The sequence below is a fragment of the Brachyistius frenatus genome, unplaced genomic scaffold (assembly GCF_029030835.1).
Source record: "Brachyistius frenatus isolate BFR_SWC_R1_liver_20210118 unplaced genomic scaffold, ASM2903083v1 Contig_169, whole genome shotgun sequence".
Lineage (NCBI taxonomy): Eukaryota > Metazoa > Chordata > Actinopteri > Embiotocidae > Brachyistius > Brachyistius frenatus.
In genome coordinates, this window is record NW_027210768.1 from 69,552 (window position 1) to 91,979 (window position 22,428).

The 22,428-nt window shown below is 41.5% G+C and overlaps 3 protein-coding genes across 3 annotated transcripts; 2 read left to right on the forward strand and 1 right to left on the reverse strand.

Annotated features, from left to right (window-relative positions):
• The first annotated feature begins 3,217 nt into the window (after positions 1-3,217).
• Positions 3,218-5,728, forward strand: ttc32 (tetratricopeptide repeat domain 32). The gene is made up of 3 exons (XM_069717147.1): positions 3,218-3,354; positions 3,489-3,655; positions 4,873-5,728. Exons 1-3 carry the CDS (start codon positions 3,239-3,241, stop codon positions 4,998-5,000), a joined length of 411 nt encoding a protein of 136 aa, XP_069573248.1. The 5' UTR covers positions 3,218-3,238; the 3' UTR covers positions 5,001-5,728.
• A 105-nt stretch (positions 5,729-5,833) lies between these two features.
• zpax1 (zona pellucida protein AX 1) lies at positions 5,834-10,884 on the forward strand. The gene is made up of 22 exons (XM_069717119.1): positions 5,834-5,881; positions 5,985-6,037; positions 6,111-6,187; positions 6,269-6,364; positions 6,448-6,572; positions 7,011-7,154; positions 7,239-7,334; positions 7,402-7,566; positions 7,642-7,738; positions 7,822-8,039; positions 8,117-8,273; positions 8,354-8,562; positions 8,643-8,760; positions 8,907-9,106; positions 9,173-9,287; positions 9,364-9,533; positions 9,612-9,700; positions 9,766-9,896; positions 10,008-10,197; positions 10,355-10,496; positions 10,598-10,709; positions 10,808-10,884. The coding sequence occupies exons 1-22, from the start codon at positions 5,834-5,836 to the stop codon at positions 10,882-10,884; spliced, it is 2,829 nt and encodes a 942-aa protein (XP_069573220.1).
• A 2,977-nt stretch (positions 10,885-13,861) lies between these two features.
• On the reverse strand, positions 13,862-22,038 carry LOC138631951 (uncharacterized). The gene is made up of 21 exons (XM_069717162.1): positions 21,956-22,038; positions 20,378-20,436; positions 20,208-20,294; positions 19,990-20,111; positions 19,746-19,889; positions 19,507-19,605; positions 19,246-19,416; positions 18,785-18,887; positions 17,811-18,031; positions 16,891-17,044; positions 16,602-16,813; positions 16,411-16,525; positions 16,064-16,263; positions 15,843-15,957; positions 15,595-15,764; positions 15,417-15,511; positions 15,117-15,247; positions 14,559-14,748; positions 14,300-14,441; positions 14,122-14,218; positions 13,862-13,932 (listed from the first exon to the last, which is right to left on the reverse strand). Exons 1-21 carry the CDS (start codon positions 22,036-22,038, stop codon positions 13,862-13,864), a joined length of 2,781 nt encoding a protein of 926 aa, XP_069573263.1.
• Between the last annotated feature and the right edge of the window lie 390 nt (positions 22,039-22,428).

The window sequence follows — 22,428 nt, forward strand, 5'->3', positions numbered from 1 at the left end:
TTGTTATTGTCTTTTTATTTAGAGACTAATACTGACAGGATAACGTCAACATCAAACGTTTAAAGCTAATCTGGTGGTATTGAACAGTGAGGATCATATCGGATCACATTAAAAACTAAAAGTGGAGTACATGTATTCATAGTCAGGTGGAATCAGTTTTATTTATATAGCACATTTAAATGCAACACATCAAAGTGCTGTACAACATCAAACACAATCAAAACAATCAGATAGACTTGAAAGATAAGCAATAAAACAAAATATTGAATTCCTGTCAATGAAAAGGATTAGTATGATAAATTATAAATACCTTTGTGACACCAGAGACCCTCAAAAAAAAGTTCAGGTACTCAAAGGTATTTAGAAAAATATTTGTCTGCAGATACAAAGGAGGTATTGTATCAGTCTCTCTTACATAACTATTTCTACACCATGTACCGAATGTATTTCTGGGTCAATATAGAAAGGTAAACAGACATTTTTATTAACAATGTGCTATAAGTCACTTTAGCTTCACAATTCGGTGGAACCCCTCTGATATCTGAGGTCAGGGAGATCACTTCCTGACCTCTGATCTTCGTCACTCAGAAACACACCATACAACGGTAATAACACAAGAAGCTTAAAGTTAATGAGGAGGGTAACTATTTCAACAACTTTCCTCCGCCACCGTCTGTTTCTGTGCCTTTTTTTTATCACCATCTTTTATTTTTCTTTCTACATCCTCAGCATCGCCAAAAAACAACAGGAAGAGATCATCATGTGACTTCAGGAATGAGTTGGCCTATTTGCCCCAAACAGCACCGACAACAGAGCTCCTCTGTCTGCGGTGTCTGTGAGGTAGAGAGTCAACACACCAACGTTTACCCCGAGTCTGGCTTGGATCCTCCTCTCCCTCCTTCCTTTAACCAGACAGCTGTTTTATGTTTGTTTGCTATTTCAGTTCACGGTTACCACACACACCGGCGTCAGAGAGAGGAGCTCACCAGTGTTTCTGGGGAAAAAGAAGGACGGGACTCACACGCCTCTGAGAAGTGGAAAAGACACACTAGGTGTGGTACAATGCATCCCTGTTCAGGATGTTAGTCACAGGAAAATGTTCATGTTCAACAATTTCTTACATTTTTTTCCGGGTGCTTAGTTTTATTAAAAATTTGGTCCATGTAAGAATCATAGTTCAAATGCTTCCTTCAGAATTACCACGATGCGAGTCCTCGCAAATGAATATGCTCAGTATACGAATCAATCGTAGGAAAGAATAGTTTTTTATTAACTTTCTTTCTCAGTTTGATGAGAAGATGGATACCACCATATGGACAACAACAAAAATAAAAGCAGTTAGTTCGTTAGTTCACATGCTCATTAGTATGTCAAATAAGATCAACCACACAAAATATTCCCTCCCTGAAACACAGCTCTAAGTTTCTAGTTAGTTAGTTAGTTAGTTAGTTAGTTAGCTCACTCACTCCTTCATTCATTGGTTGGTTAATACCTTGGAATTTTTTTTTAAAAAGCCTCGACCACGCTGTGCATTACCAGCTGAGGAAAGGTTTATCTTTATATCTATTTTCAACAGGGTTTTTATTTGCTTCTTTTTTTCTTCAGAAATCAACAAAACATGTGATTTGTCTGATGGTATGTGCAGCTAACCAGGAATTCTGTTGTGTTTAGAGTTTGTTTTATGTTGTGAAGGAAGAGATGCAAAAAATATTCTGTTTCAAAGAATCTTTTTTATTTGTATTTTTTTTAACATGAATTCCTGTTGGAAACATCTTTCCTGTCTTATAACCCTAACCCTGGATGAAGGTGTATGATGGATCTGGTTCTGCCAGACCAAAGTGGACTTGAATACTTTGTGTTAATTCTCTCAGCAAACAGCAAGATTTAGGGAGACGCACCGGGTCCGAGGCTGCTGAACATAACAATCTTTGCTCCAGGGTGTTCTTGCCAAAAAAACAACAACTATCAGACCTTTTGTAAAAGCAGAAATCGTTTTAAATGGTGTCCAAAAAAACCTAGAAAACCAAAATCATCTGACATTTAATGACCAACTCAGAGAGACCAGGTGATTTTGTAACATTTGATTGGATGTAAAAGCAGTTGAGTCTGGAGATTTAACACATCCTGCCGTGCTGACTCCTATTTTTACAGTACAATAAATAGTTTGTGGCCTTTTGGATGTTTTAAGCTAAAGCCTCTTTATTCATGTGATATGGGCCACAGTTAACCTACATTTCCCCTGTGAAAAGTATTATGTTATTTCCATTTTTCCTATCATAGTAAACAGCTGGTGGCCCACATCCGCTTCCTCTGGGTCAACCTGGTCTCCGTTTGATGTTTCAACTCGTCCACACAGTCTGGAGATAAATCTGCAAAAGGGAAGTGCATGGTTTGTGATCGACTCCTGGTTCCTCAAGGTGTCATTTTTCACCAGGACCGCTGACTTCTTCACCTGGGAGATTGTCTGAGAATGTTTCACCAGTTTGTTTATGGGTTGCCTCCTTGTTATATATTTACTGCAGTGACTGTTCACATTGTCCACAGACCGGTGACAGATGTTGCAGTTCTGTTTCTTTCAAATAGAAATCACATCCATCCACAAGATGTCGGATAATATAATTCCAGCGAAGAAGCCGCTGTGTCTGGATTTAATTTTCATATTTTATACTTATGTTAGATATAGTCTATTGCTCCAATTGCATTTGCACTGATTTGCATCATTGAGATCAAAGAATAAAATGAACATAGGATAAATGATATAAAATGATGGGAGGTGCAACAAAAGCGACCAATTAACCTGCAGGGTACTAATCAGTCTGTTAAAAAAATATAGGCAATTAAATAAACTGTAAAAGGTGCATTCATACATCAATATCACTCTATTGCTCCCTTTACTGTGACAAAAAGCCTCTATGTCACAGTGTGACCATGTAACTGTGAAAACTCTGTTAGCTACTATTTTACAAACATTACAAAGTAGAGAAATAAAGATTATGAATGAAAAACTATAAACTCTCTTGAGGTTTGAGGGAGTCGATGGGATTTAAAACAATAGTACAGCATGACGAAAAGGTTCCTTCAATCTGTCAATGTTTGTCAATGTTTATTATTGTTATTTACCTTTAAATACCTTCAGCTGAAGGTCACGTAGCCTTGCTAAGCCACGCCTACCGGTGACGTGTAGAAACACGATTGGACGTTCCATCGTACAACGTCACATCCGCAGTTGAAAAACACCATGGAGGAAAATAATTCCCGAGTCCTTGAAGTCGCTCACGCTGAGTTTAAAAAGCGGAATTTTAAAGTGGCAGAAGATCTTTACACGAAGTTCATCTCCTCCTGCTTACTGTCGAGGTATCCGCTGCTTCATAAAGAGCTTCAACCAGCTGACGGTGCTAACAGCGAGCTGACGTCAATGTGTTGTCTTTGTTCCAAGACGGTGAACATTATTTATTGTGATCATCGAGTTGTAACTTGTATTTGTTCAGAGGATGTGAAGCTGACCGTCTGTCCGCCGCCTATAACAACCGCGGACAGATCAAGTACCTCCGGGTGGATTTCCAGGAAGCGGTGGAGGACTTCACTTCCGCCGTGCAGGCTGACATCCGGTCCGAGACTCCTTTCTACAACAGAGGACTCATCCACTACCGACTCGGTAAGAGGACACACGGTCAACTCACCGTCAGTCATCCACTACCGACTCGGTAAGAGGACACACGGTCAACTCACCGTCGGTCATCCACTACCGACTCGGTAAGAGGACACACGGTCAACTCACCGTCGGTCTCATCAGCAGGCCACGAAGAATAAAAGAAACCACTTCCGCTCAAAACTTTCAAAATAAACGCCCAATTTATTACGATTTCTTTTTGAGTGCAAGTACATTTGAAAACAAAAATCTATTCATGAAGGAGTCTCAGAAAGCAAAATAAATAAGGAAACAAAAATCATGTTCACCCGTAGAATATATAATAGTTTGTGTAATAATTCAGACACCAGGAAGCTGCAACGATTAGTTGATTAATCAAGTAAATAATAGTAATATGCAGTCTTACTTTATTGATGCAAGTTGATTTAAAATCCCTCAAAATGTTTCAGTAAACAAAATGAGATCATATCTTCGAAGGATGATGTTCTCCTTCACTACAGACGCTTGTAGACGAGGATAAGTGAAGCTGTCCTGGCAGCTTCTGGAGGACATCTTGTCTTCTTCTTCCTTTTAATTTGTCGCCCATTTGTGGCTCTTGGTCATGGTTGTTAAGTTTAGATCAAGGAGTAAACACAGAGACATATTCACCCATCACTCAAACACTGAACCAGTTTATGTTTCAATCTGTTTTGGATCAATGAAATAATGTAAAGAATTGATTCTATAAAGTATTGTATTCGTAATAAAAGATTGTTTTTAGCAGTTACTTCTCGTACTAAGCAGATTGCATTGTTCACTTGATGGAAACGCAGTTGTACAGAAAATGCATAAGAGTTCTGTCGAACAATTTCTCATCACATCCGGCCGGCTCTTCTGTGTAATCGGCTTTTAGTTCGACAGTGTAATTTCATAATATCTTATACTTCACACTGAGTAGCAAACCAACAAGCCCCGGAAAAACATAAACGGCTCTCTGTAGGTAGGAGGAATTACACGAGACGTAAAAAAAGAAAACCAATCTGAAATAGAGAACAGTCTTCTTCTTTTTTTAGCGGTGCAATCACTTTGTTGTGCTCTTTGGTGCAACACTAGGTGGAGCTGTGTATTTGCAATCAAACTTTTTACTGTCCAGAACAATAAAGAACTGCTGACTCCTAACAAAGCCAGTCTGGCAGTATACTACAAAACATAACCTTGCTCTGTTGCTCTTTATTATCTTACAGGATTTTTTGACAATGCCAAGAGTGACTTCCAGCAGGCATTAAAGCTCAATCCAGATTTTGAAGATGCCAAAGTGAGCCTGCAACAGACGCTGCTGGACGAGCAGCAGAAAATAAACCGGGGATACTGACGACCTCATAACCTACAGCGGACTCCTCATATATACACTGAAGTCTGGTGGTTCAAAAAAAGTTGTATCTGTGCTCATATTGTCAATCATTGTTAGTTTGTTTTGTTAATTTCTTGTTTAACAACATGTCATAATTTTATGCTTTTTAACATGAAGCAATCTGCACAAATGAAGACAGCTGAAAATCAGTTGCAATATGCAAAATCATCTGCAGTTTAAACACATGAAAGAAAATGAACAGACATCCCACCGGACCGGGCGCGACAGTGGATGGATTTTTAGTCAGCAGAGCATTGATGTTTCTTTTCCGCACAGACTTAAGATCCTTTCAGTTGGGGGGAAAAATGTAATAACCTCATAAATGAAAGGATATCAGTGTATAAACCTGTGAGTGGACAGTGCAGACTGGTCGATCCGGGCGCAGCAGGTGAAACATTGAGCCTGATAAATGTAAGTGAACTAAGATGAAGACTTGGAGAGGAGGTTTGTGAATATAAACAAACCAGAATTAGGAAGTGACATGCAGTAAATCTGAGAAGTCTCTCAGCTGCAAAGGAAGAACACGTTTTGTTTCCTGAATTTGAAGCGCAATCGCAGTTCCAAGTATTTTATACAAGAAGAGATGTCATGCAGTACACAATCTAGACTTTTATCAAATAATATATTTCTGATGTAAACACAAATATATGTATGTTTGAAATCAGTGAACAATAAATTATTTTCATTAATCACTAGTAGTGTGTTTTATTTACATGTATACAGATTTTCCTTTTATTTTATTTTTTTTACTAACATGTGAAGCTCCTCAGTGAGTGAGGCAGGTTAATTAGCTGATGCCGTTCACCTGTGCAGCTGTGATTGACTCCCACATAAAAGCCCTGGTGACGCCACTGTAGGTATGAAGTTCACTGCAGAGCTGGGTTGGTCGCAGGTTGCTGGGATTTCAGTGCTGAGTTCTGGTGGTGGTTTGTACTTGTAATTCAGGGTTTTTTTGTTTGTCTGCGTTCAAGGAACAACATGCGGAGACCTGATAACGTGTAAGTTTTTGTCAAATTTTGTTTTTATGCTCTGTAGCTGTTTGGTGTTTCTAAACTGTCCTTTTTGTCCAAGTTTTTTATGGAACTTGACGGCTGCAGTATTTGTCTTGGTTCAAGCAAGACCAAATATGAAGCTCAGTTCACAGTCAAGTAAGACCAACTCTCATTTTAAATCACTCCATCGTGTTAAGTCGGTCTGCACCCTGTCTGACCAGCATCTTCTTTAAACAGGCAGCAGTTTAAGGTCAGACTGTGCAGGTAATCTGATGAGGCTGTCGTTGGATAAGGCTCTAGCAGTGGGCAACCAGCTAGAGGTGGAAGCCATCAGTGAGTAAAAGATCAGCTAATTACAAGCAGCCTGGTTCATCAGTGGGAGAGGTGCTCATCCATCATGTTTCCTTTTTGTCCAGATGGCACCGAGTACCATGTGTTGACACCCACTCTGGCTGCTCAGTGTGGCTACAGCATGGCGTCTGACCCGTGGGGAAACACCAGAATCTACACGTCTCTGATGGGCTGCTATGTGGACAACAAAGTATGTTGAGCTGAGGGTATTTGAAGAGGCATTTTGCTCACACGCTAATTGTGGTTAAACCACTTGGTGTGGCACATGTTCTCGCAATGTGTTGGTCAGGAGGCTAATTTTAAAATGTTTGCATGTGGCCTGAAGGATAAAGTATAACTTTCTCTTACTATGAAGGGACTTGACAAAATGTTTGGGCTGCGTCTGATCTGCCAACAATTCCCTCAAATCAATGAATCATTTGGTCTAAAAATGTTAAATCATGACCAAAGGCTGCTTCTAAGGCCACTATAAACTGTCTTTTGTTCTAAACTCTTGTGCTATTAAATTTACAATGACATTAATATGTACAAAAGTGGCACATGCTCACTGTTGAAACTACAGAATTATTTTGCTTAAAACTTAATTCTGCCAATTAAACTGCTTCTTTTTTTTTTTTTTAATTTGTAGGATGATGCGATGTTTAACGTTGGCTTGAAGCTGCAACTGTACAAGACGAGTTCATCAGGTGTGATTAGTCATGGTGTGATGCAGACATGCAGCTACACTCGGTGGGCCTCCAAAGAGATTCTCTGTGACAGGAACTACATGGAAGTAGGTCACTTTACATTAATTGTTCTACCTTGTTTGTGTGGATTATAATCTGGAGGTTAATAACCTGCATTTCCTGTCTTCTAGGTGTCAAACTACATGGCTACACCTGAGCCACAAACTGAAACTAAGTGGTCGGCTCAGGAGGTTAACGATGACTCCAAAATCAACAACAGCCCTGGTGTATGTTTAAAAATGAGTTCACTTGATTTTGTGTGCACTTTTTTTTTTAATTGCTCCCTTATTACAGGCCTCTGGTGCAGCACATGGTATCTGGAAGATAACATTTCTCACTCCTGAACCGTTGTCAATGTTGCTGAGGGAGGCTGAACAAGCTGGCTACAGCGCCATGAAGACCTCCAGCCGCCTGGTTGTACGAAGCCCATACAATACAGCGGAAACTTATTCAGAGAATGTAAGCAGCACTTCCCTCTTTCAAGTATTCATTTCCATCCTCAAAGGCCATTTAAACACCACTTTTTTTCTTTAGGTTGCTGGAATCCCCATGGAAGTTCTCCGGGTCAGCACTTCCTACAAGTCACAGCACGGTCTGAGTGTCGTGAACCTGGCAGCTGCCTGCCCCACAGGTGACTCGGCAATCTGTGGATTTCACTGGAGAGAAGCAAGTTGTTTCGCAGTAGAGTTGACGGTTGCTTTTCATCATTAATAGGTGGCGTCCTCTTCACTGAGGCTGTGATCTCCTGGTATGTACCTCGCCGCATCTCACACCTGATGGAGAGCAGAGTCAGAATTGTAGAAGTGCACATGGGCATCAATGGGCAGAAGCTGGATAAATCTCAGATGGCCACAAGGGGCTACAGTCTATCCACCACAGATTTTCACCACATCATAGAGATCCCAGTGGGTGCTCCTGATGGATATTACAAGGTGGGAAGCCTCCCCATTGGCTTTGCATGACTCTGGTCCATTTGCATGTTTTATGAAAATGTCATGAATAATTGCAGAGCCATGCCCCAGATTACCAGTACCATATCTCCTACACTGTGGAGGCCATGCTTGAGGTACTATGGCGGGCAGAGAACACCCAGGATGACACCAGATACAAGGTCTTGTTCCCAATTACAACCCCTCTGATGCCTCGACCTCTCTTCGTTGAAGATCGTAAGTCCCACTTGCTGGTAGAAAAGGAAGAAATTCAAGCTTGTGGCAACTGCATAAACCTCACACTCTTTGATCCTCAGATACTGACTTGGCTGCTGGCACATTCAGTGTTTACTTGGGGAAATTCCTCAATGATGTGGAGCTCAGGAACATCACCTTTTCTACCGGCGTGCTTACTGTTGAGGAGAGCAATGCCAGAGGCTTCACTGTCCAGGAGCACAGCTTCCCCAACGGAACAAAGAGCTTCTCTTTACAAGTGGCCTTTAATTCTGATGTTGTCCTGAAGCATGTATGTGACATCTGATTAGTTACTTCAATGCCTGCTTGTTTCCACAACCTGTGATTTGACTGAGCTTTTGCCATCTCTAGAATCCTGAGCCTGTGGCTACAACCTACTTCCTCCCTCTGACCTTTGGCTTCATGATCCTCCCAGAAGAAACTCCCTTTGCCCAATCAATAGAGTTGCAGGTATCTCTGCAGGATGTTGGTAAGATCATCTTGCTTCAGTTCTTTGCTCTGACAATATGTATGATTGCAGTTTGCTTAATTAAATGTGACATGAAATTAAACTGACCGCTAGCCCATCTAAAATATATGAAAACCGTTGTCTAACGATACCTTTTTTCTTTTTAGTGATGCCGAGACTCTCTGGCACCTGTGACCACTCTCAGTTTTACATCAGCGTTGAATACGGCAGCCAAGGCCCCAACTTTCAGACCCTGGTTGGACCCCAGGAGCTAACGCCTGAGGTGGCTGACGACTACGAGTTCAGAGAAAACCAAACCCACTTTAGCCTTGTGATGCCATACACTGCTGCAGCCACAGTGTTCGAGGTATGGCAAACCGTCAAATCTCTTTGGAGGTCATCTGTGCTGGATTAACTTCACTTTGTTTTACAGGTGATTACTTCAGACTCGGTCAGAGCCAGACTCGACATGCTGCTGTGGGACCCCATCAACGAATGGGTGCTTGATGATCTCTACCTGGCCTGCTACTTCCCTTTGATGACAACCAGTAAGATGTATTAGATAAAGGATTTCTGCATCTTGAGTAAAAAGACATTTTCTAAATCCCTCTCTCCTATTTTTAGCATGCTACTCCAATGGAACAATCACTGCTGTGGTTGCAAAGGTGCAATCGGTGCCCCACCTTGACCTGAATTCACTAACTTTAATGGACCAGTCGTGCAAACCAGTTTTCAGTGACAATCGCTTTGCTCATTTTTCTTTCCGTGCTGATTCATGTGGGACAACTAGAACAGTAAGTTTGCTGTCTCCTTAAATGTAGAAATGAAGGAACTTTTCTAAAATTGCTTTACCCCCCCCCCCCCCCCCCCAGTTCTTTGACAACTACATGCTGTATGAAAATGAGATCAGCCTGTCTGATGGAGTAGCAGGCCAAACATCACCAATTGAGCCAGAGTACAGGTAGGCTTTTGTTTTTAAATCAACCCCCCCCCCCCCTTGAGGGTTAATCAACACTGTTTTTGTAGGCAAACTATTTCCTGCTATTACGTGGTCAACCAGACTGAGACTGTTGCATTCAGTCATAAACCCATGAGCAATGATCCCGACGCAGAAATCGGGTTCGGCAAGCTGATGGTGCAAATGAGACTAGCTCAAGGTAAGGGTGACTTCTACCTGGACACAAAATCGTGACATCATACATGCACCTTGTCAATCCACAAAGCATTTTTAAATGTTCTGCTTCTTAACTGGGACTCTTCTCCTCTAGACTCTTCATACAGGCACTTCTACCAGGCAGGAGATTACCCTGTAATGAAACCCCTGAGGCAGCCTCTGTATTTTGAGGTGGAGCTCATGCAGTCCATGGACCCCCAGTTGGAGCTCATCTTGGAGAACTGTTGGGCTACTCTTGAAGAAGACCGGACATCTCTGCCCAGCTGGGACATCATTGTGGACACGTAATATAGCAGTTTCTAGAAAGCACAAGTGTACCCATTTAAGTATCTCAACTGACTTCCAGTTAAATCACTTAGTGGGTTTGATTGTAGATCCTGATGACATTTTGATGAGTGGATAAATTCATTTGTATTTAAATAGTTTTTTCTTTTCTTCTAGTTGTGAAAACCATGATGACAGCTATGTGACCGTCTTCCATCCTGTAATGAGGGACGCCAGAGTCAAAATCCCATCCCAGATCAAACGTTTCTCCATGAAGATGTTCACCTTCATCAACGGCAACAATGTTCTGAAAGATCAGGTCCAAAAAAAAAAAAACCCCGTGCACATCCCACTAACTGTGACAGCAGAAAAGACTGCTGCATCTATCCCTGCATGCTAAACCGTTCTGTCTGTCCACAGATCTTCGTCCACTGTGACTCGGTGCTTTGTGTCGCAAACAGCCAGGCAGACGGTGCGTGCCGAGGCCAGTGTGTGCGTCCCAGCAGCATGAGGAGCTCTACGCATCAAAGAAGTAAATGTTGAATATACACACATGGGCTGAAACTCTTGTCTATCAAACTAAATCTACATGTGCAGTTGTTGATCTGGTTTTTTTTCTTGCATTTCCAGAGATCAGAAGTACAGACTCCATCCACCAAATGCAGATCTCCTCTGGACCCATTCTTCTGTTCAAGTCAAACCTCTAAATAAAACCATTTCTTAAGATATATTGACCAGTATTGTTTTTTTTTCTTTATCAAAGAGCCCACTGGGTTGAAACTCTTCAACCTGCATTATCTAGTCAGATTTTGTCCTGCAGGACCTAAAGTTAAATCTTTGAGCTGTTGGGATGTCTCCTACCAATAAGTGTGAAGTCATATTAGGTTGTGTCTCCAAGATTAGTTATTTACACACACTAGCATCTGATTAGCTGAAAGGGAGGTGGAGCTGTCTTAATGCTTAAAGTCCCTTAACCTATATTGGTCTCTGCTCCTACTTTCAAATGTGATCCACAGCAGTGTTTCCTAAATCTGGGACCCTGGTTACATTTGGGCACAAACTACTTATTTGGGTAGCGCTAACAGTTTAGGTTGAAATGAGCTCCCTGGTTGAGGCTCGTGTGCAAATGATCAACTCTTGCTTACCGTTTTGACTTTCATTTATTATTTCAGTTCATTCCTTAAGCAGGTGTTTCTAAACATTGGGGGTCCTCCGGCAAAGAGGTCAAAGGAACCCCATCTAATGATTAAAAAAAAAACACTGAAAAATCTGGAGATTGTTTTACAATCTCCTAAAATCCAGATCTCATGGAAGGTTTGGGTCAATCATCAGTTACTACCTGATCTTATGGCATGTTTGTATCCACAACTGTTTCTTAAAGTTCATGACATTTGTAGTGAGTTGCATACTTTAACACGAGTCCTGTGGTGTGTTTACATTTTGGAAAAAAGGGTACACTAAATAACCTATTAAGTTCCTTTTGCTCTGCACCATTGGGTGTACTGACATCTATGTGAATTGCTTTTGCTACTGAAGAAATCTTTAACCATATGATTCTCAGGGAAGTTCTGATGTTCTGCCCCATTAGTCCATATGTCATATCATATCATATTTATTATATTTATGATAAGGCCTCCATCTTTTCCTTGTATATGCAAAGTGCTTTTCAAGATTGGGACCCATAACCAAAAGTATATGAATTCACCTTAACGTCTCATACACGTCCACTGTTGGGCTGAGTCTATTTCTGTCCTGCAGAGGTTGTGGGTGACTGAACTTTCAAGAAGTCATTTTCCTCATTTATCCCAGGGATATATCTTGCCAGGTTTTTACCTGCCTCTTTGTTCACGAGGCAGCTGAGGCCTGGAGGTTGAGAAGCAGGAATGAAGACTGTTGGTTTGATTCCTAAGACCGGCAAGGACTAAAGTCGTGAGTGGGCGTGGCCAAATGGCTCGCTAGCGCCCCCTAAACAGATGCCCTGGTGGCTACATTTACCTACATGCACGAAATTTGTTGGACATGTCACACCTAGGTGTACAAAAAAAGTTCCAGTGCATCATTGTGTTAACTCAACAGGAAGTTTGCCATTTTGAATTTAGTTGCCATTTTTGGCGATCCACATTTTAACAAACTCCTCCTACAGATTTTGTTGGGCCGACTTGAAATTTAGTCTGCACTCATAACATTTGGAATTAAAATCTATTAAAAGAATTTGTTTTCATAGATCGGTGCGCCCGTGGCGTGGCAGCCAAAAAGTGACGCAAAAGTCAGAATATAGCATGTCGTCCAAAAAATGACTCAAAAATGATTGTCGCTAAAAGCAACCACATGAGGAAGCGGGTTCGAACCCCGCTCAAGTTAATCAACACGGTTCACAGAGAGCTTATGGTTTTGGGTTTGCGTCGTAAATGCAGTCATACTAATACTGTATGCTATAATATGACTTTTTTTTTAATCATATTTCAGGCGACATGCTATAGTATGACTTCTTTTCATATTTGATACTGTGACTTTCTTTGGTGCTTTTGAGGACATACTATAGTGTTACTTTTTTTCACATTTCAGATGACATAACTTTTTTCACATTTCAGTCTTCAATGTTTTTCAGGCCAAGGACCCACAAACAGAGAGATGGAGCAGGGACCCCCTACTATATGTATTGTATAAAATTGGTTTATATTAAACTGGAGTGCAGGGGGCTTGGAGGGACATGTCCAGGCTGGTCTCCTGCTGTGAGTGAACCGGTGTCCAGCTTGAGAGCTCCTGTGTGTCGCTGAATGTGTGCATTTCTGACTGAAAGATAACATCTTCTGCCTCCATTTATCTATTCCCTACAATATGTTGGATTCATGTTTACATCTACTTAAAGACATTTAAATGGGGAAAACATTTTTGAAAAAAAATTTAAACTTGTCTAATCAACCAAAAATTTCACAGACCCCCTGTTGAAGACCTCTGGTATATACTATATTGTATATAGTATAGCCAGGGCAATGCGGCCAAGTTTGACATTTCACCGTGACACAGGAAGTTGATGTTTAAGGTCAAACAATGCTCCAAACCTCCCAAAACTTTGCACGTGCGTCAGGCACCAACTTTCATGTTTTTGAAGATCTTAAAGCTGCCAAAAAAAAAAAGATTTTTCTTTTTAAAAAGAAGAATAAGGAACGAAATTGAGGAAAAAAAAAAAAAATTAAACCGCAAGCGGGGATATGCAGACCCTCGCATGCTGCACGTCAGGGAGCCGGCGGCCCCGACCCGCAGGATCCCCGACATGCAGCTTGCGAGGGCCCGCATAGCACTGCTTGCAGTTTTAATTAGCTTTGTAACTCGATGTTACAGCTCCTAGTCAAACAGGACTCACTATAATTTCAGTCATTTTGGTTTTAAGTAGTCACCATTTTATAGCATCTTTGGGTTCCACAATATACAATAATGGCCATGCAGCAGAGCACACTGCCCATTAAATCCCTTTTTCCATCAGAATAGTTCATGTTCAGACATGCTGTTGAGTTGTTTTTCCCCCATTTGGTGATATTTCTCTCAGTTGTGAGGAAAATAATCTGACAGATCACCAGCATAAGAATCAATTCTCCAAAACTGACCTCATCCCCCTGCCACCTCCTGGATAACATTTCCAAGAAAACAATGAAAGTATGAGTTCTTAAAAACCTTTTATTAGGATTAACTTTGAAGTATTGGTCCCAATGTCAACTGTTTGAATCTCTGTATATCTGAAATGGCACGTCTTTGACCTGTGGAAGAGAAGATAAGTCTTGGTCTCAAAAAGACAATAGTACCCATATTTACAAGAATGATGACAAATAAACGGCTTCAAAAGAAAACAAATCAGAGATGAATTCAGGTGCATGCCGTTGCTTGGGTACACTGTCCCGACCTTTGTCAGGTTTTCACCGAGACAAACGTAAAAAGTGACATCATACCTTTCATGCCGTTTTCTGGATTTGAGCATTGTCCGCCGCAAACTCCACCAAGTGGATTTCTGGCATCGCAGATCACAACATCACAGTGGATGAAGAGCTGCAAGATAAACACATTTACAGCTACTGGGATTGGCACTTTCACCATTTAAGAGCATTTATTCTTGCAGTTGAAAGTTACCCGACGACTCAAGTCTTCTTGATCTTTAGTAAAGGCAAACATCTGGACCTCGAAGCGCTTGAAGTGAGAGGGATGTTGAACTCTGGCATCAGCCCAAACTGGATGGAAGATCACCTGGTACGGGTCCACTGGGTTCACACAGCTGGAGAGTTTCAGAGACAGTTAACAGGGTAAGGCTGTCCAAAATAATGCATGGCTACTTTTCATTTCAGCCACCAAATGGAGCTTTTCATCAAACACATCCTGGCTGGAAAGTTACCCGTTAATGATGAGATTCCATCGAGGCAGGGACGTCTTGTCCTCATCCAGCGTCGCCCAGCAGTTCTCCAGCTCCAGTGATACTTTGGGATTTGTAGACCTCATCAGCTCCACCTCAAAATACAGTGGCTGCTGTAAATATTTTGCGATGGGATAGTCCTCGATCCTATGAAACACGCTGTAGGAGTCATCTAGGTGAAGGGATCAAAAAAACCAGACGCAGCTCAACACCACCTGGTTCAACTGAAACCAAAACACTTTCAGGCACAAACTGGACTGCTGCTGCAGGCTACATACTGTTCTGAGTGTTTTTATGTTGTATTATATATATAGTATGTGTGTGTAAGAGCAATTCGGTTCTCTCTGAACCCAGAGGTAATTTCTTTGAAGTACAAAGAGCAACAATTGATCATTATTCAATGTCCCTTTATCCACTGAAGTTTCCAGCTTGAAAGTCTTTTCCTTTTAAAATCCCCTCAAAGTGTTATGTAAAGGGAGGGGGTGCTAAAATTGAGAAACAAATGTGAAAATAACAGGATACTCATTCATCTTTCCTCACCCAAAGCTAGTCTCATTGCAACTTGCAGTTGTCCTTTTGCATTTTCAGCATATGGTTCACTCCTGCGAGGTCTGGTGTGGAAAGCCGCAGTGTGGGTTGTGTTGGTGTCATAGTAACAAGAAATCTTTAACCTAAAGAGATAAACCACAACAGACTGTAAAAAAAAAAAAAAAAAACTCCCCATTTTATGTGGGCAATAAAATACGTGCGAGTCATTTAGCAATACATTCTCATTAATCTGTCAATTGTCTTGGCTTTGTGCTTTAAATTTTGTCAGTTAAAAGTTCAAGGGACACTCACTCGTACTCGGGCTCCTCTGTTTTTGCTTGTCTTTTCAGTTCAAGCTCATCTGGCAGAGCGATTTCATTTTCATACAGCATCATATTGGGCAAGAACTAAGGGAACAAAGCAAAAAGTAATGAATCGGGTCGATCAGTTCCGTGATGAAAGGCTCCATCAGCAAGTTATTTAGTAGCACCTTTCTGGTGGTTCCACAAGAGTTCCCAGAGAAAACAAAGTAAGCATAGCGTTCGTTGCTGTAGGAGGGACCACAGGTTGGGTCTCTGAGGGTGAGTTGACTGGGGTTCAGACTGGGGACCACCTCCAGTTTCACAGCCAGAGCGGTCATGGTTCCATTTGGGAAACACTCTGAAAGAAGTGGATTGAACATTTAGTGTGCGGCAGGCGTTTGACAGGCACAGAAAAGTAATTCTCTGAAAAACAAACCGGTCAGTGCTGTGAAAAAATTGCAAGCCACGGAGAATTCTTTGAAATTTGTGTTTGTTTCTGGATTCCTCAGAACTACATCAAGTCTGCTCCTGACAGACGCCGACTCAATAGCCTGAAAAGTGGTGGATAAAGTTAAAGACAGGAGACAAAAATGACCATTGAAGATATTATTTGCAGCAGTGTCAAAGATAAATCCCTTGATTCTACAAAATTCTTACCTCAAACATAACATCAGGGGCTGAAAACGGCACAACAAAACTGAAGTGTGTGCCATTCTCCGTGAAGCTGTACTGCCGAGCCAAACTTGGGGTCAGCTGTTGTTTTCCCACCATAGTCTGAAAGTTGAAGCCTTGATTTCCATATTTCACGAGAATGTAAAAATTCTGATAATCGCAGCCACCGGAGACAGAAGGGGGAGCTGCAGATGGACAAATATACAGATTTTGAAAATAAACTTAAGTTATTGTGTTAGAACAAGATGACAATTAAGGCCCCATTATTTACTTAAGTACAGTGAACTAGTCATTCCTCCTTTTGTGATATGAATAAATCCAGCAGTACAGACCTATGTCTACTAGAGTAGCTGCCAGAGAAGCAGTGTGAGAAAATTTAAAAAAGTCATCCAGCACCAGCAGGCCGAAGGTCAGGTGAAGAGAGTAGACTGTAATCTCCATTTCCCTCTGTTGGGAAATACACATTATCAGCCAAATTAAAACGGCACAATGTTTTATTTCCCAACTTGAAATTAAATCTTACCCTCTGTTGAACAACCGGGTCTGTGAAGGGCACTTCAAGTGAGAAGACCTTCAAGCTGCTGTTTGGGGACGTGAACGCCATGATGTTAAATCCTCTGACACTGCAGTCCGTCGTGGACAAAACCTCAGTGGAGAAGGTAATATTCACCAGAACCACGTCAGGGGCAAAATGCCCGAGCACAATCTTAAACATCCGCTCCTCTGGAACGGTGTCTGCAAGGCAAGAGGACACAGATGAAGGCACCTGGCAATTTCTTACAATATCAAAAAAATATGCTGGAGAGACGCACTGTCGATAACTTGAGGAGGTCGCGATAGTAACGGTGTTGTGATGGGGAGAAAGACTTTGTATCTTGTGTCCTCGAGTGTGGCTTCAGTCCAGAACATCTCGATCATGGGCTCGACCGTGTAAGAGACGAGGTACTGGTCATCCTGAACATGACTCTGCAAAAACCAGACACTCTCAGTCAGTCTGTACCAACATAAATCTCTCCAATATGAAAGTTTGCTGCTTTAGTTACACAAACAAAAAGGTTTGGTTCTCAAACATATGTAAAAGCATGTTTATCGAGAACAGTCGATCCCAGACTTTACGGACCAGGTACCAAATCAAGTACTACTGCGTAAAACTTTTACAGCAAGATTCATTTTAGTGAATGCTACTTTTCCAAAAATCCATTACATTTACATCCCTTGCTAGAAAAAGGTGCCACTCGGCAGCTCAACTTCCAACATTGGAAAGTTCATCCAACCCGGGTTAATGATAGCATAATGCTGGGTCAGACGTGACATCCCTCTACTTAGCTCAGCACAAGCAATTGGTATTTGTAATATATTGAAACTCAGTTTTACATTACTGTAATGTGTAAGGACTTTTGTTATTGGGCCAATTGAAATTGATCTAGAGGACAAAGATCTTTAGTTTTACAGAGAACTGATATTCTGGGGTACGGGAGCAAAATTGTGACGCATTCAATTCAGGAAAAGTTGGAAACATGGACTGTTTACTCCAAGAACTAGTTTTGTAAAGGTTTTAGACAATACTAGTCAGTTATCTTTGGAAATGGGACTATTATTGTTGGAACACAGCACCCCTGATCTGGCGTATGAATTTTTTTGACATCTTGTAAGCCCATGCAGGCTAAGAATAGCTGCATGACACAATAAGAGTGTCATTCAGCTCAGCCATTTTAATCCTTATGCCACCGACCTTGAAGTAGCCACCGACAGCCCCAACCGGGATTTCAACGACGACGTGCACATCGTTGACAGACATGGAGTATTGTCTGGCATGTAGCTCAGCAGGATTGAGCCTCTGACCATCGATTCCCATGTGTACCTCCAACAACTTAAACTGGCCGGAGGAAATCAGCGGGTCAATGCGACACGGCAGGTACCAGGTGATGGTCTTTGGAGTGAAGGAAACGCTGCCTATACGTGAGGCAGAAAGTAGGAAAAAGAAATTCAACTCCAACCGATTTAAGGCTCACATGTTAGGCCTGTAGGCAATACTGCCGGCATAAATCAAACAACTTCCACTACAGAAAATTTATAAAAAAGGCAAGTTTTATATTTATTCAGTTTAAGAAAGGATGTTTGAATGGGGCTGTGTGCTGATAACAATATCAATTTCATCTGTATTAAATTAGAGGCCATTGCCAGGAGATGATTAGTTTCGCATAAAAGATGTCCAAAAAAATTTCTGCTAGCACTTCGACACCTCAATTAACATCTTTTCTAATGTGTTATTCTTTTTTTCATACAAATAAAGTGTAAAATTTGTACTAGGCTACTTTTTAGTATGGTGCAATGCTAGGCTATTTTTTTTCAAGCTTTATGCTGAGCTAACTGGCTTCTTCAAGCAACTTTATATTTACTGTATAAAAGTGGCACCAGTCTTTTAAACTAAAGCAAATGAGTACATTACTGGATTTTCTTTTTCTGCAGCAATTCACTTCTAGAAATCTTATTTGACAGAGTAAATTCAAACCCTGCCAGGAATTAAATTCAATGAAGTGTTCCACTAAAGTAAATACTGAAATGCACCTATAAAATACCCACCATGTGCAGGTTTAACTGATGATCATAAACGCCCCAAAGATTGCTGAAACCTCTAACTCTCAGAAAACACTCTCCACTCTGAGGACATAAAGTTGCCTGCAGCTCTCAAAAGATGATTCTTACCCTCCAGTATCGGACAAGCAGCTGCTGCATCAATCTGAGTCGCCAGCCACTTCTTTTCAAAGATCATAGAGGTTTTTAACACACTCATAGGCACCCCTGCCACCTGCGGGGGAAAGTTAAAGGTTATCACGAAGAAGAGTTACTTTTTAATGATTTAAAAAGGCAAAATATGAGTTCCATTGGAACCAAGACATTTCTGAAGGATGTGGGTGATCCGACATGGTGGATGCAAATATTTAAGTAGTCTGTCAATTTTCATTACTGTGCCAACTGGATTTGAAACAACGTAATCAGTTTAAAAGGCAGTTTGATCACATCATTTGATTTAAATCCAATCAGCTCCTGGCTGCAAGTGTAAGCAAGTAGTAAGTTATCCACTGGCTTGCAAAACCAAAGCCTGTCTGGCAGGGACAACATGAAGTCAGGGTTTTCTCAGACCAAGTGAGCTGTTGTTGACTCACACTCTGGGTATATGTCTCGGGTGAAGTCTTCGGGCTTCGCAGAAGCAGCCTCGATGGAGTGTTTGTGATCCCATACCCGCTTCTCTGGGCCTCGGCCACTTTCATAATCTTCTCCTCAGGTGTGAAGAACACAATGGTTCTGATTCTGAATCCTGGATCCAAAGGCCATTTCTGTGAGGCAAATGTTAAACTTGTTACTTTACATGCAGAGAAGATGGCTCCACAATATTTTAAACATTGGGAAGAATTAATTCATCTAACCTCTGCAGCTCGTCGAAAATGACCAAACTTTGGATTAGCCTCTGGGAAGGGATGGTCAGGCAGAGCATAATCACCTGGAGCTGCCCTTTTCACTGACACCTAGAAATGAGGCCACTCCATAAGTCATTATCCATCTCACCCTCTGCAGGCACATCAACTTTACAAGCCTTGATGCTCAAATGGGCCACAGAGCCTCTTATCATATAGACTGGCACAAGACCCCTGCTGCATTCACTCGCCTCCATATAGTTGTGGTCACAGATAATTTCTCTTGATGCCCAGGCAGTGTAGCGGCAGGTTTCAGCCACCTGATACAACTCATCTTCAACCAACCGGTTCCCATGCAGTCGAAGATGCAGCGCAGTTGTGAATATTTCATCTTTCTACAAACAAAACCAAAAAAACAAACATTTGAAGTGAACAGCACATTAGAGCGCACACACATTTCTCTGCTCTAGAAAATTATATCTCTAGTCTCGTTACCACATTTTGAGCAAAACAGTTTTGAATGGAGGCATAGATCATGGCGTTCCCCAGCTTGTCGATCTTCATGCTGAAGCCGCACTGAGACGCCACACTTGGTGTAAGAAGAATGGCAGAGTTATCTGGAGGATTAAAAAAAAAAAAAAAGAGGAGGACTGTTAAGAAAAAGTGAGGGCTTAGAACAATTTGTAAGAAATGAGCCATAAACTTCAACTTACTCACGACAACAACTACTTCCAGAAGATTTCCTCCAAGTGGGCCGACATCCACACGCATGACATTCCCCAGGCATTTTGAGCTGATATCTGGAATTAAATATTTATATTAAATAACCAGCAATGTGTTCAAGGGATCATGTTGAGGGAAATAAAAACTGACAAAAACTTACTTAAAGAGGGCCTCTTTTGAGCCTCTATATTTGCAACTGCTATCAAGAGAATGAACCACCTGAAAAAGATTGAAACATTTTTCAAGAACCCAAACCTGAATGGGTGAATTAGGAGACATGGATTTAAAATATAAATTAAAACTACAAACCCCAAGCCAAACAAATGACCCATGGCAGAAGGCACAAGACACAGGAAACTGGTAACCTTAGAGTTCCTGTTTTCTGCTGTTTTTAATCCAGTTTGTGGTGGCGATAAACTCCACAGGTCAACTAAGATGTGGGAGGTTCCTGCTCAACAAATACAGCCACACACAGGTGGATCCTATTACAGCCTGATGAGGATAGTTGGTGGAAGGGCTGGCCTGCGTCCCAACAAACACTGCAGAGAGATTGACTAAACTTGTTTTACTTGACCTACATTTAAATAAACTCATCATTATAACGTGTTCATCAAGATCAACTAGCTCAAAAGTACAAAGCGTAGCATTTATAAATATTGGTATGAACAACAGAATGAAATGCAGAAGAAAAAAACACATGTTTTAAATGCCTGTGGGTTTTCATGAACCAAATCCTTTTATATCCAAATAGAAAATCACAGCAGACATAAGGTGTCTGTAGCCTATCAGCTGAATCGTCCTTTGAGAGAGTTTCTACACTCGCGAAGAGTCCAGAAAGTGAATTAGTGAATTAAATGCCTTCAATCTCTGTCTTTCTCTACTTTCTGCCTCATTTCTCCACATTCAAAATGCCTCCCAGTCTGACTTTAATATCACGTTGTTTCCGTTTCCTGTCCGACAGAGTGCTGAGCTGCGTCGCTCTTCTCCTTTCTTTTAATTGCACTTTCAACTGTTTTAACTGATTCTCACTTAAACTTCCATTTGAAGGAAACCCCAAATCAACCCATTTTTGCATTTGATTCAAACTGCCAGGATAACGTTCTGACATAAATTTACACAAAGGTGGCAGGACATTAGTACCATGGTTTGCAACAGTCTCCCCTTCACTCTGAACGCTGCCCATTCTCTCGTTATCCGTCTATTAACCCGGCGTGTGCGTCAATGAATCTTCAGGATTCACCGGATACATACAACTCGGGAATAACGCTACAGAAAAACCTTGACACGTCTGTCAACAACCCTAAAAATAGTTTGTGAGGAATGGCCAATCAACCCTTTTTTATGACTCTGTCTGACCCAAAATAATTTAGATTTCTCACCGCGTTTTCTGTTGTTAGTTCAACTGGATTGGATCAGCAACCCGGGCTGCGCTGGACGGCAGCTTCTCACCCTCAGGGAGGAATCACCTATCGTATGGCCTTCTGTCCGTCAGACGGAGTCCAGATCACGCGTCCAATCCCATCCTCGTCGCCAGATTTGTGGTGGAAATTAATGTATTTCCTTGTGAGAAATCAAAAGTATTTCGAGCTCGCTGTCGTTTGAGTATTTATTACAAAATGAAATATGGAAAATCATAAGAGCGTACAAATCATCAAACATGAACCAAGCGAGTACATCAGATTTCAACAGAGTCACAGGAACACTTATTCAGCTGAATCGTCCTTGGAGAAAGTCTGACCCCCTTCTTGTGAAGAGAGCGGCCTTATATCCACATAAGGAGGCGCCCTCTTCTTCACCCCTCAGGGCGCTCAGCATATACATCGGTCATCTGCACATATGGTCCGCGTCTTCTCGTTGAGAAAGGTCATCTGTGTGCCCCGGGGCAGAAAAACACTGCTGGACACAGACCCCATTGATTACAAGAACGCCCTATTGTCCCGTGGACCTAGGGTCCGCTACAGATCAGTTACAGAGGAGGAATTTTCCTCCGACAGTAACGCAAAGTAATGAAAAGTAACGACTGTTACTCGTCGAGTGACTCGTCGATGACTGTCGTCATCCAACCCGTAATCCACCTGAAAATCTACCTGCAGCATTACAGGGAGGATTTTAACTGACTTCCTGTGTTCCTTTACATCCTGCGCTCTTAATTTGGAAAAACAATGTTTGCTCCTTTATTGTTTCATTAATGTTTCAGTTGTGTAAATATAT